The 19971-nt window shown below is 36.1% G+C and overlaps 3 protein-coding genes across 8 annotated transcripts in view; 1 reads left to right on the plus strand and 2 right to left on the minus strand.

The window, feature by feature from the left end:
* Positions 1–967: 967 nt before the first annotated feature.
* LOC114526062 overlaps positions 968–19971 on the minus strand; it is a 95837-nt gene continuing 76833 nt past the window's right edge. For 3 of the 6 annotated variants that reach the window (XM_028547559.1, XM_028547558.1, XM_028547556.1), the window contains 2 exons: positions 8604–8717; positions 968–6364 (listed from right to left, as the gene is read on the minus strand). In XM_028547559.1, the coding sequence (XP_028403360.1) occupies positions 2194–6333 (4140 nt within the window). In that variant the 5' untranslated portion in view covers positions 6334–6364; positions 8604–8717 and the 3' untranslated portion in view covers positions 968–2193. Of the gene's footprint in view, positions 6365–8603; positions 8718–17131; positions 17418–17770; positions 18011–19971 lie in introns of those variants that run through there. The other 3 variants (XM_028547555.1, XM_028547554.1, XM_028547560.1) reach the window with 3 other exon arrangements.
* On the plus strand, positions 9009–10457 carry LOC114526065. Its single transcript, XM_028547563.1, has 2 exons — positions 9009–9770; positions 9904–10457. The coding sequence occupies exons 1-2, from the start codon at positions 9437–9439 to the stop codon at positions 10314–10316; spliced, it is 747 nt and encodes a 248-aa protein (XP_028403364.1). The 5' UTR covers positions 9009–9436; the 3' UTR covers positions 10317–10457.
* On the minus strand, positions 10845–12270 carry LOC114526120 (histone-lysine N-methyltransferase, H3 lysine-79 specific-like). Its single transcript, XM_028547622.1, has 4 exons — positions 12073–12270; positions 11912–11983; positions 11476–11692; positions 10845–11227 (listed from the first exon to the last, which is right to left on the minus strand). The coding sequence occupies exons 1-4, from the start codon at positions 12169–12171 to the stop codon at positions 10845–10847; spliced, it is 771 nt and encodes a 256-aa protein (XP_028403423.1). The 5' UTR covers positions 12172–12270.

A 19971-nucleotide genomic window follows, 5' to 3' on the forward strand; every position in this document is an offset into this window, starting at 1 on the left:
CACAAAAACGAGGCTAGTCAGGTTTTCTACTGCAAAAATTCCAGAATAATTTGTTTACTTCTAAATTTTGATTGAAGGAAACTTAGGAAAGAAAAAAATAAGATCTGATTATAACCCGACTACACCAAGAAATTGTTCTTCGCCACAGGCTTCTTTCACCTTTTCCAATAGGTTTATGTACTTGAAAAAATTGCTTTAGAATATAAAAATAGAATGCTAAAAACGTCTGATAAAAGTTTGCCTGACAAAACAGGAAACTAATTCTAAAAGTAAATATATCCATGATTCATCACTCACTCCAGCTATTTTAGTCCAGGTAAATCATTGACCTAAACCTTCCTTGTTACTCATTTCACTCAAGTCTCTGACTAAATTAAGAAAGATGAACAAAAATATCCTTCATTTTATAGCTTCGTTTTCCTGGGTACGAAAATATTTTCGTTTAGATTTTAATTTCTAATGGAAGAAATCATACTTTCCTATATAGCGACATAAAGACAGCTAACTTTAACGTTCAGCAAAATAACATGAACAATTGAAAATGTATTTCTTTTGATAGAAGGATTTTTCGTTCATCGTCTTCCGTCAGGAACAGTAAAGCAAGTAAAGAGCGCTATTATACTGAATTCCTGTGTGTAGAATAAACTGAACGCTTAACAAGTAAGAGGCTGGATATTCATGTACGCTTATCACAAGTACACAAAGGAAGTATGTGAATTAATCGATCTCACACGCAGATTATAAAAGGAGACAGCACTGAGGAAAATCTCTTGGATATAATAATAATAATAATAATAATAATAATAATATAATATATAATATAATAATATAATAATAATAATATAATAATAATAATAATAATAATAATAATAATAATAATAATAATAATAATAATAATAATAATAATAATAATAATAATAATAAAGATTTATTAGCATATTCCACAAAGTGGCTCTTCTTACGCTAAGATTACAAATATAACTAACTATAACTATGTGTATATACAATTTAATAGACTAAACGCATGCATTGACTTTACTAAACAGTGAGTCTTTCTGCCGCTCTATTGTTAAAATGAGCCTTGGCTAATCTTATAAAACTAGAATAGTTATCACATGATTTGACATCCTCAGGTAAAATATTATAAACTTTAGCGCAACAGGCTTGAAATGTACCGTCTTCCAGGGGAACCTTTAATTTGTGTTCACCTGGAAGTTCTACTTCGCCAAAGGCTTCTTTCTCCTTTTCCAAAAGGTTTATGTACTTTATCTTCCTGAGGGGCTTCAAACAATTACTTTAAAATATAAAAATGGAATGCTAAAAACTTCTGATAAAAGTTTGCTTAACAAAACAGGAAACTAATTCTAAAAGTAAAGATATCCACGATTCATCACACATTCCAGCTATTTTAGATCAGGTAAATCATTGACCTAAACCTTCCTTGTTATTCATTTCACTCAAGTCTCTGACTAAATGAAGAAAGATGAACAAAAACATCCTTCATTTTATAGCTCCGTTTGCCTCGCTACGAAAATATTTTCCTTCAGATTTTAATTTCTAATGAAAGAAATCATGTTTTCCTATCTAGTGACATAAACACCTTTAACATTCAGGAAAATAACATAAACAATTGAAAATGTATTCAGTCACGGCGTAATTTTTTTCGTCTGTTTCAGAGCCTTTTTTTTTACCCAAAGCGGAAAAAATGTAATAATGATTCATGTTAATTATAGAAGGATTTTTCGCTCATCGTCTTCCGTTAGGAACAGTAAAGCAAGTAAAGAGGGCTATTATACTGAATTCCTGTGTGTAGAATAAACTGAACGCTTAACAAGTAAGAGGCTGAATATTCCTGTACGCTTATTATAAGCACACAAGGGAAGTATGTGAATTAATGGATCTCAAACGCAGGTTGTAAAAGGAGACAGCACTCAGGAAAATCTCTTGGATACAAACTGTAGTTTAAAAGTATTTTTCTACTAATATTACACAGTTCAAACGTTTTCATAGACGCATGCGTTTCGCCGTTAAAACAAGAAATTCCGTGCTCAACAATTTACATCACGAAAGAACTAAAAAAAGCGCTTCAACGATTTCCGTGCTTTTCGCAATTCAGTACGTTCCATAGCTGAACGTTTTGATTTACGCACGGTTTCGCATTTAAACAAGAAATCAGATTCTAAACTACTTGCATCAAGAAAGAAAATCTAAGAAATACTTTTCAATATTATGAATTTTGAAATATTTGTTGCCATTTCTGTCAACGAACAGAAGAGAACGCGTTGATGGAAGAAAGAAAGCAGGTGGATGAGGACAAAATACACTGATAGGAAAAAAAAGATCACCAAAGTATCTGGAAGCTATGATTCTGCCTTCCGACACCTTGACAAAATGTATCCATTCACCGGCGAAAATAGCGATCAAATCAGAATCGATATAAACAGCCCCTCTAAAGTATTTAATAAGAAGGTTATGAAAATTTTGCACATCATTAGGAAAAGTAATAGAAAGTAAACGAATATTAGGCCATGTATCTTCTGACAAGAACACTGCATTGCGAGTCGTTTTTGTACCAGACAAAGACCACCAACGAATATCAGGTAGATTCAACTCTCCGGTTGAACGTACAATCCACGTGTTGCCACATTCTATTTCCCACAATTGATAATCTGACCTAGAATCCAACAATAACATAACAGCACACCCATCAGAACTTATTGCGACAGAAGGGTCAGTAAACCTACATGACGGTGTCTCTTGATAACACAGTTTTTCGTTACAAATTCTTAAAATAGAAAGTTTCCGATCGCCGTAAATCACAAGAACTCCATTTTTAAATGCAAGGACACGTTCAAAATTTACAATAGATTCTTCATGTTGACTTCCTAAGATATTTTCACTCCTAGGTTCATAACGATATTTAACAACCAGACCTTCACAGACCAACCAAAGATACGACTCTGACCACCAACATGCCAATGCTCGTTGTTTCAGTGCAACAGTTTGCAATGTTTCCCCACTCTCGACACTTCTTATTGAAAGAAAGCAATTTTTAAAACAGCACGCAACATACAAAGTGTCTGGAGAGAGTGCACGACAATCTATTTTGGCATTGTCAACAAAAGTAGCATCAGGCCATTCGAGAACAGATTTGAAGGATAAAACACTGAGTACTTTGTGGGAATGTCCTACAGATAAAAGGAAACTCGTCCCATCTAATTTCGAAATGTAATTGACACGAGTATCACGAGGGAAAAATCCAATCTCAAACACGTCAACGATCTTTTGATTTATGAAATCGTACACTACCAAAGCTAAATCATTTTTCAAATCATTTACGAATGCTACACACTTTCTGTTTTTCCACACAAAAACTTTTGAACAATATTTATTGGAAATTATAACTTTCTCACCAGATGGCAAACAGATATAATTCATTTCCATTTTATCATACGACTCGGAAAAGTAATGAGGCGGGGAAAACATTTGAAAAGAATCATTACTACACAAATTCTGGTCAACACGAATATTCTTGTTGTCAATCTTTTCTAAAGTTTCAGAATTCAAGACGTTCATGTAATCCAAGACAGTGCCCAACCAATACTGTGGCCAAAGAAGAATGTACGAGTTACAATTACTAAACAAACAATCAGATCGCTCATGATACACATTCTTAACTTCAACCAATATATTCTTGCTTTTTACATCCCACACTTTGATTGACGTTTTCTCTAATGTGACAAGTTTCATTCCACATGAGGAAAATGAACAGAAAATGATGTCATCGGGGCCGTGCGTAATGAAGGGGACCTCTTTCTTTTCTTTAATATTGATGCAGAACCGGATTGAATTGTATAAAATATATGAAGAGTCTGGAGAAAAGGAACAGAACAGGAATTTGCAAATTCGACTTTTACTAGTAACTTGTGTCTCAAAGATAGTTGTGAGATCTGGTATTTTAAGCATTTGAAATTTTCGCTCATGCGCATATATGCAAGCAAGCATTGTCTGGTCCGGTGACACTAAAAAATCAGAAACTGAATCGTCTATAAACGCAGTTTGGGGGACAATGCTTAAATTAGAATGGCTTTCCATTGTCACATATTCTATCCAAATCTCATTTGTCCCACCCAAGATATCCTTAGCTACACTTTTGGAATTGACGGCACCTTGTAAAAAATCAAAGTGCCCATTAGCGAGTGCTTGCAAATAAACGTAACAATTATCTTTTTCATAAGTATTAAATATTCCAATCCCGGAGCTATCTTCTACAATTTCGAAGAAACAAACGTGTTGAATGAGGCCCCAATAGATATTTTTGGAAAGTTTAGAACGGTACGTGCCAAGAATTCGCCTGAAAAAATAACTGTACAGGCCATCAAAAAATTTTATTTTCAAGAAGTTTATAACAACATGCACCAACCAATGAAATTCATCTACCTCGCCTGTATTGACCAAATATTCCAAACCATTTTCTAAAGCGTACCTATTCTCGGGTGAAATTTGGAATTCAAAAACAGACTTCAAAGCATCTATCTCGCAGAATTGTTTCTTACAAGCACGCCAGAGACGTCTATTGCCGTCTTCAACATCTGCAACGAATGCATGTTCTTCATAACCGTTCAATGTCAGCCAATCCCATAATGACTTATGATAAACAGTCAGACACCCGTCGTAAACTGGAAGAATCTCTGACATTAGGTCAAGAACCGCTTTACGTATTTTAAATTCGTCTTTAGAGAGACCCATGCATGTGAAGAGAACTTTTATTGGGAGCGCTTCCTTAGAAACGGCAACGACATTGATGAAACTGTTTAATAGACATGAGGTATCTTGCATGAAATGTTGGAGGCCTATGTCTAAACGTTTGAACTGTTTTTCGTAATATCCCGAAATACCGTTGGAGATGTAATCACTTAGCTCGGGTTCAATTCCCACGCCCTTTTCTCTCAATTCACTGACTAAGTAATAAGCGTACAAAAACGATCCCTCACACTTTGAAATAACTGACCTTATACTATGATCATCAAGATTAGGTAAACTATGACAAACAAAAAGCTCTATGTCGTGGTTGTGATCTTCGTCATCAGGACGGATTTCCCACGGGTGAAGATGTTCAAGAATCTTACGTACTTGTAGCTCTGGTCGACTAGAAATAAATATCTTAATCCAATCAGGCAGTTCACAAAATCTCTCAGATATCAACTCCAATAATTCGCTTTTCTCGTCCGTTTTGCTCTCATCCAAAGCATCAACGATGATCAACATTGGTTCGTGTCTGTCAAGGGCATGGAGGGGGTCGTTCAAAAGAACACGAAATGCGTCTGACAGCGAGTCACGAGAATGTTCACGACGAAGAATTTCAGTAAGTTTATCACGAAATCCTTCAACATTATCACACATTTGACTGGCGAGAGACTGGAGTATTCTCTGAGGATTGCTGGAATCAGAATTGCGAAAGTCACAGAAATGGTGAGCTGCGAGTTGACCACGTTCTCTAAAAAGCTCGCAAAGCTTTGCAGACAAAACACTTTTTCCAACGCCTGGACCTGCAGTTAAAATCAAGACCCTGGATTCTTCACTCCCAAACCAACTTGAAAGTTTATCAAACAACCACTTTCTAGTGCCATCTTGAAATTTTCTACAAAGGTCACGAATCTTTCCAGCAAAGTTAAATTTAGCCAGTTGCTCGACATGCGAGGGATAAACATTTTCAACTTTCTTAGTTAATTTGACTACTTTACTTTCAACATCACTTAATTTTGACATAAAATCATCCTCTTGTTGTTTCCACTCTTTTAATCTTTCAATATAACTTTCTTCTTCAGGGCTAAGAGGAGCCACTTTTAATTCATCAATAGCATTTTGAGGAATTCCCAATTTGGCTAACGGAACCGAAATTTCTTGCCACAATGTTTCAAACGTTACGTCGTCCAAACCAGCAGTCGGAATGTGACCATAGACTTCATTTCTAAACATTTTGACTCTTAAAATATTTGCAGATATAGAAGTATCGCTGACTGGAGGCATCACATTCCATCCGGTGGCTGGTGCGGACAATCCACAAATATTTCGGAGTAGGACAGTCAATAGAGTAATATCAAAGTTGTTTGAATCTGGTGTACCAGATCTTGGGAAGAGTAGATCCCATTGCGAGGCTTTAATTACACTGTATCGTATTTTCTGTAAGGTCTTCTTGTTTGCATTCAGTACGGAAGCTAAGGTGGAAGGTGGATGCACCGCATGCAAAGCATTTCTTAAAACATCTCCACCTTTATCTACCAACAAATGACATACCCTGGAATAATTAGCTTTGGCTTTCAATGGATCCATTGTTGTCTTTAAATATCAACTTCACAATCCCCTAAACAAGAGACACAGTCAGGATGATAATTCTTATAATACTATTATATAAAGGATGTTGTATGGTTTATCAATTATAAGCTTTTTAAAGTGATATAAACACGTAAAAAGCATTTTCACTTGGATTTGCGTCTCGTGAAAATATGGAGATCTAACTCATTTTCACTAATCAACTAGCCTGTGCACAGACGCAACGCTTCCTCATAAATTACGTCAGTGCACAGGCTACTAATTTACTGGAGATTTGGGAGTGCTAATAGGCAGCATTTTTTAAATATTAAGAATAAATAAATAAATTGCCTTTACTTTTGCATAATATTCATACGTATAATATTTAATACGATGCTGCAAAAAATCATTCTCGAGGACCCTGCCGTTCAACCAAATTTTTAGCTGTGTGGATAGTTTTTTTTCAACGTATCTAACTGTAACTGAGTACGCACATTAAAAATACCCTTTGCTACAGCTAGATATGTTGCAAAGAATGCTCCCAACTCACTAAACATTTTCTGCTTAAACTTGTATCAAACTACGTGGAAACGGGACCTTAGGTACAACAGATTAGTGCAAGTTAGGCTCGTTTCAGACGTCGAATTTTTCATGTGCCAAATCCAGTGCAAAATGAACTTAAGCAAAGACTTTATCTCATTAACATTAGGTTCTGAACATGAATAGTCGATGTTTGAAAGGGGCCTCATTCATTTCTACGCCATATATATTCAGTAACTTATCAGGGTTTCGGGGTTTTAGTATTGGGCTCTGCGTTTAAATTACTCTTGAACTAGAATTGTTACTCGTTATTAAAGCTAAGACCGAACAGGTGATAATATGGGAAAGAGAGTAAATTTCAGTTATTTAAAAATAATATAAAATATATACAAAATCTTATCAAGTCAGGTCCTATCAAAAAAGGAGACGTCTTTGAAATAACGGAGTATCAGCGGGGGAATGAGCTCCCTCGCGGAGGCGTGGCTCTGGGACACACTATATAGGTTTTTCCTCTTATGTTTGTGAATGGTTCAAATCGTATCTTACTCACAGATGCCAAGTCACCGTCGTTTATAATAAGCAGTCCTCTGTAAAGCCTGTGAATGTAGGGGTCGCACATGCATTCTTGGACCGCTTTTATTCATTATCTATGTGAATGTGAACAATTTACCTAATTGTATCAAGTCATGTTGTATCTCTATTTTTTACTATAGATCACGTAAAACTGTACTAGCTGTAGGGAGCTACATTAAACTGATCTCTTACTATGGATCACGTAAAACTGTACTAGCTGTAGGGAGCTTCATTAAACTGATCTCTTACTATGGATCACGTAAAACTGTACTAGCTGTAGGGAGCTACATTAAACTGATCTTTTACTATAGATCACGTAAAACTGTACTAGCTGTAGGGAGCTACATTAAACTGATCTTTTACTATAGATCACGTAAAACTGTACTAGCTGTAGGGAGCTACATTAAACTGATCTTTTACTATAGATCACGTAAAACTGTACTAGCTGTAGGGAGCTACATTAAACTGATCTTTTACTATAGATCATGTAAAACTGTACTAGCTGTAGGGAGCTACATTAAACTGATCTTTTACTATAGATCACGTAAAACTGTACTAGCTGTAGGGAGCTACATTAAACGGATCTTTTACTATAGATCACGTAAAACTGTACTAGCTGTAGGGAGCTACATTAAACTGATCTTTTACTATAGATCACGTAAAACTGTGCTAGCTGTAGGGAGCTACATTAAACTGATCTTTTACTATAGATCACGTAAAACTGTACTAGCTGTAGGGAGCTACATTAAACGGATCTTTTACTATAGATCACGTAAAACTGTACTAGCTGTAGGGAGCTTCATTAAACGGATCTTTACTATAGATCACGTAAAACTGTACTAGCTGTAGGGAGCTACATTAAACGGATCTTTTACTATAGATCACGTAAAACTGTACTAGCTGTAGGGAGCTACATTAAACTGATCTTTTACTATAGATCACGTAAAACTGTACTAGCTGTAGGGAGCTACATTAAACTGATCTTTTACTATAGATCACGTAAAACTGTACTAGCTGTAGGGAGCTACATTAAACTGATCTTTTACTATAGATCACGTAAAACTGTACTAGCTGTAGGGAGCTACATTAAACTGATCTTTTACTATAGATCACGTAAAACTGTACTAGCTGTAGGGAGCTACATTAAACGGATCTTTTACTCAGTAAATTATTCGCACCTTGACTCAGAGAACTTCTCACACGAGTTGAATAACTTTGAATTGTCCTCGCTGTAAACACTCAACCAACATTATGGAACATTGTGTATAAGCAAAATAATGGTAGATCTCCTCCTAAAATTATAACAGAAACAATATTAAACAAGGATCCAGATTATTTAAACGTTACACACAAAACAGGCACATCAAATGTGGTTCAGAAATTGAGTGTTTACACTAATACAAGAAAATGTCAAGCCAAAGACCAGCTTTAAATATGTAAAAAGAGGTCATTAGGAATTGAAGTTAATAGAGAGCTTAAGCAAGCGGCGTTTTTGACAACACGAACGTCACGTCAGCCGTAAAAAGACTGGATCGAGTACGGCGTTTTTGTTGCAAATCTATTCATTAAGCAGTATCGTAAATAAACAAAAAACCTCATCAAAAACGTATCACGCAAGCCATGTAGTTACTTTTGTTTTTATGAAGCTTTTCGTTCATTTTTCATCGTAATGACTTCGCTAAAACAAACTCGGGACTTGCTACTATTTAGTTTCTACAAGAAACAAATCACAGCCGAGCAGCTTCTCGTCCTGCTAGAAGAAAACACTTCGCGAAATCCTGAGTTTAACTACCGTCAATACGAAAGGTTTGATCTCGCAACGATTCCTGAACCGGAATGTCGATCAGACTTTAGATTTGACCTGTGATTTGACAAGGACGATATTCCCGTGTTGGCAGATGTTCTGGGTTTACCCGATTATTTCCAGTGCTACCAAAGAACAAAGGCAAGAAAACTCGAGGGGCTTTGCATACTTTTACGTCGACTGGCTTTCCCCTGTCGGTACGCTGATATGATTGCGATGTTTGGTAGGCCAGTCGCTGAACTAAGCATGATAACAAACGAGGTTATAGATTTTATCTACGAGCATCACGCACACCGAATCACTGCATGGAATGAACGACTTTTAAGCCCTGAGAATCTGCAAATTTACGCTGACAAAATCCACACGAAAGGCGCAGCTTTGACGAATTGTTTCGGGTTTGTCGACGGCACGGTTCGACCTCTATGCAGACCAGTACAGCACCAACGTTGTGTATACAATGGCCACAAACGAACACATTCCATTAAATTTCAGTCAGTTACGTTGCCTAATGGCATAATTGCAAATATGTTTGGTCCAATTGGTATGTATATCATTATTTTTTTATATTTTACATCCAATTATTGCATGAGTATAATAATAGTTTGAAGGCATCTCTGACTCTGACAAGAAGGGAATCCTATGTAACATTTAATTATTTTGATTTTTTATAACAGAGGGCAGAAGACATGATGCCGGAATGTTGGCTGACTCAAACCTATTGAACTACTTGGAACAGCATGCCTACTCACCTGATGGAGAACCGATGTGTATCTATGGGGACCCCGCCTACCCTCTGCGGGTCAACCTACAGGCACCATTCAGAAATGTGTTGATGACCCCAGCCATGCAAGAGTTCAACAGGTCAATGAGTGCTGTTCGTGTGACAGTGGAGTGGGCATTTGGTGAGGTTATAAGATCTTTCAGGTGTCTTGATTTTAAAAGTAATTTAAAGCTTGGTCTAAGCTGTGTTGGAAAGATGTACTTGGTTTCTGCTGTTATTCAAAATGCCTTGTCATGTCTTTATGGAAACCAAACCTCAACATTTTTTGACTTAGACACACCATCAATTGAAGAATACTTTTCTTGATTCTAATTTTGCATATATTGAATGAAATTGTTCATTACAAATAATCAACATGTGAAATATAGACTACAACGTGATCACAACATTAACTTGACTTTGTATGATGTGTTTCACTTTAAATTATGATAAATTGTGAGTTTTTGAACATAAGCTAATAATATGTAAAGTGTAAGTTGTTGTTGTGACCATAAGAACTGCTGCCTAAAAGCATAATTTTGTTTTATGTTTTAACATGTTAGGTAAACATAATGTGATCTTATACACATTTCCTTCACGTTTTAATCCATGGTAATTAAGTTATATTCATTACTCCCCCAAAAATGAGAGAAGAAATAATTTGTTCTCCAGGCATGATGAAAATCTTTTTTCAATTATGCAGACTTGAATTTGAATGCAAAGATTTCATTTTTATGGTTTTGAAAATTTGACTTTTTTGTGAAAATGGGTATAGACCACCTAAAACCATAACCTCTGATTACATAAAAAAGGTAATAGTATTCCAGTATTGAAATGTGCAATTAAATCAGAATGTTATGATGACTTCTTCTCAAGAATTGACAGCATTAAATTGTTTTGCTGCATAAACATCATTTGGAACTGGGCCATTTGCTGTTGCTGTTGAGCCATTTGCTGAGCCATCATCTCTTTAAATTCGTTGTGCTTCTCCTGCTCCCTGTTCTGTTTCTCCTTTTCCAATTCCAGTTCCCTCTCCCTTATTTTCATTTCATTTTCTGACTGTTCCCGTATGAACTGTAATGTATCAGAGCCAGATCTTCTACGCCTTCTCTTCTTCTCTTCAATTTCTCCCTCATCAATTTTTCTCTTTTTGGTCTCTCCAAACTTTTCCATTGCTTTCTTTCGAATGTCCACAGCATTTTTCTGATCTTCCTCAACTTTTTTTTTCTGTACTTCACCTAAAAATAAAATGACAGTTGTTATGACTTTTCTCAAGCCTACCCTCAACTTTAGCAGCTGGTTGCTCAAACAAAAACAGTGGTTAAAAATTAACTTAGGGTTAATGTTAATCAAGCTACGAAGCTACAAATTTCCCATTATAATTATAAATGGATACGATGCTTAATAACTTGACGCGCATGGTATTAAAATACACATGTATACCAATGTAACCATTGTACTTTAAGAACTATGAATATTTTCCTACTTTGTGATGCTCTCAACTCTTCGCTCGCCTCCTCTTTTTCCAAAGTTTCCTCGATCAAACTATCCAACTCCGTTAATTTTGGTGATATCCCAGTAGCCTTCATCTCGTATGCAATTCTCTTCTTGTGTTTTTCGCACAATAGAGTGCAACGATCTTGAACGGAACGCTTTGAGAGTGTTTTCTTAAAAGAAGGGTCTTCCATTCCATAGGAGAGTTGCTATTAAAGAAAAACGACCAAAGCAGTAAAATACACAAGATTTAATAACTTTATACTTACTTTTATACGGCTTCCTATTTCAGTTGTTGTTTTTATGAAATTCTGTGAAGACGAGGACTCGTTGCCCAGGGTAAGATAAACACTTTTAGTGCCTTTTTATGCAGGTCAAATAGCTCCAAACGAGTACAAAACGTAAACAAGCTATCACTTGAAACTTACATTTGTCCGATTTGTCCTTGAACTCCAACTTCCGTTTCTAGGGGTTTTCCCTCTGATATCATTATTATTCTGCTAAATTGTGGCAAATTATATAGTTTTTATAACAAATATATATTTTTTTTCGTTTTAAAGTAAAAGTTAGAAGTAAAAACATTGTTCACCTTTAAGGTATTTGACACAAAATCACCGCCCTCAAACTTGTTCATTTGCCGTCTGTGACCTCGCTCCACGGACTGCTCACGCCATAAAATACGGCACATTCATTTCCGGTTGACGTCCGTGAAACAAAAACGCCGCTTGCTTAAGCTCTCTAATGAGTTCACGGCAACCAGGTATATAATCCATCGTAATTATCGCTACTCTGGTTTTAATAAATGAAAGTAATCACCACACAAAGATTAACTTTCACGACTAAAGATTAAAAAAGATTAACGTTTCGACACTCCGGTCTAGTCATCCATCAATCAGATGTAAATATTATTTTGGTAAATAGCTTCCGTCATCCCTATTTAGGGCACAAAGACTCGCATTAATATGCCAGGCTTCCAAACAACGCCTTTGACCATAACGATCATTAGTGGTAATGACTTTTGAATCGTTCCACCCAATGTTATGGTTAGTTTGACACACGTGTTCTGCCAAGGCTGATTTTGAACTGTCTAGGTTCGAAACGGCCTTTTGATGTTCTTTTAAACGTGTGCCCAACTGGCGTTTTGTTTCACCTAGATATTCTTTCTCGCAATCACCACATGGTATAGAGTATACAGCATGAGTTTTCTGTAGCAAAACCTGTTTTTGAGGAATCACCCTCTGAGGAATTGCATCTAGTCGGGACAGGGGATTTTAGACAATCATTTAAAAGGTTTCGTGGATAATTACTCCGGCGTCAGCGACGGAGTTGAAAATTCCCTTCGGGTTTTTTTTTTATTTTTCGTCGTCGCAAGTCTGTAATGGCGCGAAATATACTAGTATTTAAAATGGGTATGTGACCGTATTTATCTAATTCCCAGTCTTGTCTCCTAAGAGTTGTGGTGCACAGCTTTGGCTAATTTTCCGATGCGCGATTCGATTTCGCTCGCATGATACGGCAATTCCTCCAAGAGAAACAAATAAACCGTTCTTTTCATGCTGTTCGATTAAGTTTAGATTGAATTGGGGTAAGAATATATTTAATACATGTAGATTCTGGTCCTTTTTTAATAATATCGCTGCTATTTCGCCTGTTGGAAATGTAGAGTAATCGCAACACCATTCACAATTCACTTCACAATTTTGGTTTTCCCTTTTGATTATATTATAATTTCACACCCTGTGTCTCTATCAACTATCATCACACAACTGCTAAGGCTCTCGGTTTACCTCTAACTAAATTGATTATCTTTGGCATGCAAGGAATGTCTCTCTACTTAATTTTGTGTCGTCATAGACCTAATCACCTTAATTACCAAATATCCAACACGCCGTTTAACAAGATGATGTGGTCGTGTATGGGCGCGTTGACACGTCGCAGTTTGCACAGGATTGAAGATTTAATATAACTATATAAGCGCGAATTCCAAAGGCAAAGTGTAAGACAAAGCGAATGTGTTTTTGGATGGTGTGAGTAGAAGGACAGATATTTGTCCCTATGTGTAAGTTTACGGTAAACGTCAGTTTCTAACTGCCCTTCGATATTTCTATGAACATAAGTATCCAAAAAAGCCAACTTTCCCTCACTCTCGCGCTCTACAGTGAATTGAATTGATGGGTCAATAGAATTCAGATGTTTCAACAAATTATCGATCAAATTTTTGTTAACCGCAGAGGCCACATCGTCAACATATCGTTTCCAAAACAAAGGTTTAACCGGACTAGAGGCTAAAGCTCTTTGCTCAACATCTTCCATTACTAGGTTAGCAATTACTGCCGAGACCGGGAATCCCATCGCTGTCCCAAAAACCTGCAGGTAATAGTTGCCTTCGAAAGTAAAATAAGTCGTATTGAGACGAAAGGATAAAAGATCGATTATATCCTCCACAGGTAACGATGTTCTTTGTGATAAAGAAACATCTTCTGTGAATCTTTTTTCAGCAACTTTGATGGCAAGATTGACAGGGATTTTGGTAAACAAGGAAACGACAACAAACGATACGAGGACTTGGTCTGCGTTTAGTGTTTCACCTCTAATAAATTCCGCGAAATGAGTGGAGTTTTTTACTGTGTAGACAGTATTCCCAACACTCCTACTGTTGCCTTGAAACCCTTTCAGACACTGGGACATATTTTCGCAAAAAAATACATATATATTTTCGCAAGGATCGCGTAGCGACTAAACAGAAAACTCATGCCGTATACTCTATACCATGTAGTGATTGCGAGAAAGAATATTTAGGTGAAACAAAAGCCAGTTCGGCACACGTTTAAAAGAACATCAAAATGCCGTTTCGAACTTAGACAGTTCAAAATCAGCCTCGGCGGAACACGTGACTGTGTCAAACTAACCATAAAGGCGATTCTCCATTACCGCTTCACCGCTTCACCCGCGCGGGCGTGGTGGACGCAATGGAGAATCGGCTTAACATTGCGTGGAACGATTCAAAAGTCATTACCAATAATGATCGTTATGGACAAAGGCGTTGTTTGGAAGCCTGGCATATTAATGCGTGTCTTTGTGCCCTAAATAGGGATGACGGAAGCTATTTGCCAAAAGAATATTTACATCTGATTGATAGATGACGTCATTTCGAGAGTATATAAGGAACTGAGTTTCAACATCAGATCACCCCTGATGAAGACACTAGACCGGAGTGTCGAAACGTTGGGGCGTGAAAGTTAATCTTTGTGTGGTGATTACTTTCATTACGAAAGAGGTCATTGTTGAAAATCTCCAAACAAATCGTACACACTGGGACTTTATATAATTTTACATTTATTCAGGAATCAACACTTTACAACAATTCACGCTCTAATGCACTACTATAAATTACAACAATGATTTTAAGCTATATTTATAACAACAAAACAAGATGCTTTACCAATCAATGATGCATTACCCTGACGCATCTCTTACAGGACTGCAGGATGTTTTTCTGTTGTTTTCGCTTCACTACAACCCACATTTGCGTCCGCTGACGTTATTCTGTGGGACATTGGTTTCACGGTTGCTACTACGTGCTACCCCATTTCCTATGCTATATGATATTACACTATTAACATTTACATAACAATTCCTTTATTAACAATACATATACAATTTACGACCATAACACTATATATTTGCGCATACTATGTAAATAACTGTTTAATTATGGTTGGTATACTCAACCATGCGCAAATTCCGCAACAGTCGTTAATATTTTTTGTGCAACATATTATGCAGTTGGTGAGCCCCACTGAATAAAAAGCGAGTTTAAGATGCACCAAATCTACGACGCGGACGTGGCATGAAAATTGCTACTAGTGTGAGTATAGACTCAGCCACTCTATCATTTCATATGCTCTACAACGATTATATCATTTCCATGTACTGGAGTGCGGCAAGGGTTGAAACAAAAACATTAGTGAAAACCTTTTTAGGGAAGTGAATTGAACTAAAAACTCTGCAAAAGTACTTGTAAATAAGGGATATAGCTAGAAGATTAATTGTGGGTGGGGGGATTTATATATTCATGTTCATTTATATATATTCATTTATATATTCATAAGCAGCCCTGATGTAAATTGAAATATAAACTCTGCAAACGCATATGAATAGTAAATTCTTCATTTCATTTTGACTCTTTGGGCTTCAATTTCATCTAGGGCACATGATGACACAAGTGTAGAAGTAAGAATAATAGTTATTACCAATAAATTATTTATAATATATATCAAGAAAGTCTATATTCCTCAGTGTGATAACATTTTTCAATATGACATTCTCAGAAATAGATAAATGTTTCTATAGAACTTGATATTTTGACCTCTCAGACATCTTGAATACTGGACTGGAAACTTGTAAATATAAGTAATATTTAACTAGTGAAATTACTAAGGGTGAAGCGTGAGTGAAACTCCTGAAAAACCACACATGTCATTAGTTTGTAATAACATTAGTTGCATTTCTCATTTGGATCATGAAATTTTGACTTGATACAGAAGTGCGTTGTTGTTGGGCAAAATGTAGTTATTTTCAAAATTGATGCAATAACCTAGTAAGAACAAGTAGAACTGATTCCTTTCTAATTCATTTAAACCATCCTAATACCGCAGGTTGCATAGTTACTGTACATGTCTGAATATGAATACATACACTGACTAATAATAAATGCATCAATTCACACTTGTACGATTAATACCTCTCATGATTGCTCTCATATTTGTATTTTTTATATTTATTAGTTAAACCCCCTTTCCCTAGAACTTAGATACTCACACATTCCTAACTCTGGGGAAATACTGTAGATTAAAACTGGGTGAATCAATCAATGGCAGAGTTTTAACTGTTTAAATCTACATCACAATTTAAACATAGTGATCAGGCAACTTTTTATATGCTTATTATATCTCTGTCCAATTTGGATAAATATTATTAAACTTTATAGAAAACTTCACCCCTCTTGCATTCTCTCTGGCACACCTGAGACTCTGCAGTTATGAGCAGCATTTACACTCCAGTCTAGAAACTTGTTTTCCAATGTCGTGTTGTGCATAAACTATATCATTACATTATTTGATATTACAACATTGCTCTTATACGAAACACAATATGAATGATGTGTCTTTTAGGAATAATTCATGCAAAAACATGCAAAGGTTTGGGGGCAGCAATTTAGTACTTTCTTATGTATTATTTGACCAACCAAAGTCCACAGGTCTGTAATCATAAAAATTAATAGAAGATTGAATCTGACAAGAAGACCATTGTCTTTCATTTGCTAATGTATGAAGACAAAAACAAACATTACATGACACACAGTTACACAAAATGACTGAGACATAACTATTAGTCTATGCATCATGTGTGTATTTGTCATCAGTTCATCTTGTGTTGCTAATATATTGTTTTTTCTATTAAACATTTGAAATATTTATGATGAATTGATAAACTTATTGATAAATATTTAATGTTGTAGTTACCAGTATATATGACACTACCAACTACCAAGTGTGCGGGGGAATATTGCAAAATTTAATACCAAATTGACTTACGCTTATTTTATAAAAATAATCAACAGATCGCAAGTTGAAAAGCGAACTCACCTGTTTCAGTACACGTTAGCCAACTTTTCGCAAGCAAATTTGAGCGAAGATTGTTTACAACTTGGCATCTTCTCGACGGATTTTTATCGCCATTAACGCCCAGATCGTCATGAAATTTCGTCGTTTTGTAGTGACGAACCTTCTCGCAATTTTCCAAAGAAAGCAAACATCGATGGACACGAAATGATGTTAAAAATCCGCCGATTCTTCTCTCGCACGAAATTCACGGCACAAACGGCAGCCATTTCGTTCGAAAGCAACTTTGCATAATTATTCCTATCGTCATGCAACAGATTACAGAAGTTTCATATCTGTATATAGCTAATCTGTGGCATACTTAGCGCGCCTAGTGCTAAAAGGGGAAAGGTCTATTAAAATGTATATATTTTATAAAGTTAGTAAGCTAAATCTAGCCTTCATCGCTCACCCCGTTCAACTGAGCAGTCTGATCTCAGTTTAGCCTAAGTTTGTAGGTAGTTTGGCGCGTACTTTCTTTTTTTTCAGCGCAAATTATTGACGATTTTGACGCATAATTCGTTGTGAAATTTTAGCTGTCCGACGCAAAATATTTCGACATTTCATACTAGCAAATTGCACAAATAAATATACACTATAAAAACAATCAAAACAAAGTAATACCTTTTTATTCCAAGTACAACAGATCTGATATCAGAAATCTATTAAACGACGATTTTTCCAGAAGAAATATCAGGGTTTACTTGGTATTTTGATCACAAAGATATTCCAGCGTTGTAACTTGTAAGTTTTGCTTGGTGAAGGCTATTTCAGATATGTCAGAGCACCTCGTCACCAGGCCTCCAACTCGTACGCGGCCACAATATCCAATATGGCGACCAGACATGAGGAGTGTATATTTTAAAAATCCTTAAAAATACGTTAAGTGTACATGCAAATTCAGTATATACGAGTAGACTTTGTAGTTTAATTTTTTCCGCAATAAAATTCATTTCAGAATAATTCATACAAGTACATTATTGTATACTTGATAGAATATAAGGATAAACTTACTCTTCCTGCTGTCACTTGCCAGCCTAGCCGCTATGTGTATATCTGCCAGAAATTACTCAGAGGCAACGGAAGCAATCAAGGGCAGACGAGGGATAGCACAACAGGTAAGGCACCTTTGTTTACCAAGTCTGTCTTTATTCAATTATTGAAAATTATATGAACAAACTGCAACAAACTAGACAATCTTAACTTGGAAAACTTAGACTGGTAAGATACATTCAATTTCCATGAGCATATATAGGGCAGGCTCCCCGCTCCCCAGAAATTACTCCGCCTTGAAATTACTTGTTGTGTTAGTTACTCCAAAAGTGATTAATTTGAAATTACTATGTTAAATTTGATTAGAAAGGTCTAACCCCTTTGTCGAGATAACATTGATATTTTGTCAGCAAATCACTAGGTTCAATCAGGGGAAATTTGGCAGTAAAACAATGCAGTAAAATGTGTTTCCAAGAGTCTTGACATTCCAAAATTTTCTCAAAGTGAGCAAGACACTAAACCCTCTAACATGTTTGTGAAAAAAAAATGACATGACACTTCTCTGCTTACCCCTTAGGAAATTCCTAAGCCCCACCCATGAATTTTCAGTAAAAGGCCCCTTTTCCAAAACACTTGGCATTTTGTTCTTGTTCAAATACTAAAGTTTGATCTGATTACAGAGTGTGTTGGTTGTGGTTTGCAAGGTGTGGGTTCTACTAAAAATTTTAAGACCAACTTGCCTGGTAGAGAGTATTTAAAATGAGTGCATGGTCAGGCTACATACATACCTGTCTTATCATGGAGTAGCAAATTCACTTAGTGTACATGTTGAGAAGGGCAGAAGAATTAAGGTGCATTCTTTTGCTTGTCTAGTAGTTTGCAATCCCTGATTTAAACATTTGACATGGAAGCTCTGGCAACATTTTTTGCATTTGACTTGTTGTCACTCATCTGATCTTCAACTCTACATAGTGGAGACTTAGTTGTCTTGAGACTCTCACAAACACATTTTCTAGCATCATGTTGCCAAATTTCCCCTGATTGAACCTAGTGATTTGCTGACAAAATATCAATGTTATCTCGACAAAGGGGTTAGACCTTTCTAATCAAATTTAACATAGTAATTTCAAATTAATCACTTTCGGAGTAACTAACACAACAAGTAATTTCAAGGTGGAGTAATTTCTGGGGAGCGGGGGAGCCTGCCCTATATATGCTCATGGAAATTGAATGTATCTTACCAGTCTAACTTTTCCAAGTTAAGATTGTCTAGTTTGTTGCAGTTTATTCATATAATTTTCAATAATTGAATAAAGACAGACTTGGTAAACAAAGGTGCCTTACCTGCTGTGCTATCCCTCGTCTGCCCTTGATTGCTTCCGTTAATTGCCTCTGAGTAACTTCTGGCAGATATACACATAGCGGCTAGGCTGGCAAGTGACAGCAGGAAGAGTAAGTTTATCCTTATATTCTATCAAGTATACAATAATGTACTTGTATGAATTATTCTGAAATGAATTTTATTGCGGGAAAAAACTAAACTACAAAGTCTACTCGTATATACAAAATTTGCATGTACGCTTAACGTATTTTTAAGGATTTTTAAAATATACACTCCTCATGTCTGGTCGCCATATTGGATATTGTGGCCGCGTATGAGTTGGAGGCCTGGTGACGAGGTGCTCTGACATATCTGAAATAGCCTTCACCGTTTTGCTTTGACAAAAATCACGTGACTGTCTGTCACTGCCCTAAAACAAAATTGATGAATTCCTCAAAAATGTCTCAAAATTTCCCCAGAATTCCGAAAAATTCCTTAGTCATAAAAAACG

This window comes from Dendronephthya gigantea, unplaced genomic scaffold (assembly GCF_004324835.1).
Source record: "Dendronephthya gigantea isolate DGI-Jeju-01 unplaced genomic scaffold, DenGig_1.0 000037F, whole genome shotgun sequence".
In the NCBI taxonomy this organism is placed as follows: Eukaryota; Metazoa; Cnidaria; class Anthozoa; order Malacalcyonacea; family Nephtheidae; genus Dendronephthya; species Dendronephthya gigantea.